A 699-nucleotide genomic window follows, 5' to 3' on the forward strand; every position below is an offset into this window, starting at 1 on the left:
CTGCCTCTTTGATTCCAGTTCATAATGATGAACCCATGTTTCATCACCTGGTACAAGCCTTCGAAAGAAGGATATTGTTTCTTTGACTTTGTTTGAGAACTTCAGTGCAGACATTGACCCTGTCAGTCTTGCATTCGGTAATCAGCTCTCTCGGTACCCAACGGACATACACTTTTGAAAAGCCAAGTGATTCGACAATGTTGTAAGCACTTCCATGGCTCACTTCAAGGTTTTCTGCCAACTCATCAAGAGTTATGCTGATCGAGTCTTCTCTGATCAGAGCATCTGTTTTTGCTTTATTAGCAGGATTCATAGAAGCAGATGGATGGCCAGAATGGGGTTTATCGGCTACACTCACAGTACCTACCTTTCTATCTTTCAGACGATGGACCCACCTGCATACATTGCTATAGTCTAAAGTATTGTCCTCAAAGACATTTTGTAATTGTTGGTGAATGTTCACAGGGGTTTCCTCCTCAGCAACACGAAATTCAATCACTGCTCTTTGTTTTTGACGTAACTCTAAGGGGCCAGCCATTTTGAATTTTCCTTACCAGTCTAAAAACCTAAAAAGTAAGAAACAAAATATTTCAGAACGTAAATGATATAATCATTTATGACTGGGAAAATTTTCAGCAATCTTTATCAAAAACTTCACATGAAATAAAGAAAATGGCATTACTTTTTGACTCACCCTCG

The 699-nt window shown here is 39.2% G+C and overlaps 2 protein-coding genes across 2 annotated transcripts in view; one reads left to right on the top strand and one right to left on the bottom strand.

Annotated features, from left to right (window-relative positions):
• The window catches only part of LOC106877453 (choline transporter-like protein 1), an 86,006-nt gene that overhangs the window by 5,712 nt on the left and 79,595 nt on the right, over positions 1–699 (top strand). The gene's annotated exons all lie outside the window — the stretch shown is intronic.
• LOC106877454 (uncharacterized) lies at positions 44–538 on the bottom strand. Its single transcript, XM_014926357.2, has one exon. It carries the CDS (start codon positions 536–538, stop codon positions 44–46), a length of 495 nt encoding a protein of 164 aa, XP_014781843.2.

The sequence above is a fragment of the Octopus bimaculoides genome, chromosome 8, assembly GCF_001194135.2.
Source record: "Octopus bimaculoides isolate UCB-OBI-ISO-001 chromosome 8, ASM119413v2, whole genome shotgun sequence".
NCBI classification, from domain to species: domain Eukaryota; kingdom Metazoa; phylum Mollusca; class Cephalopoda; order Octopoda; family Octopodidae; genus Octopus; species Octopus bimaculoides.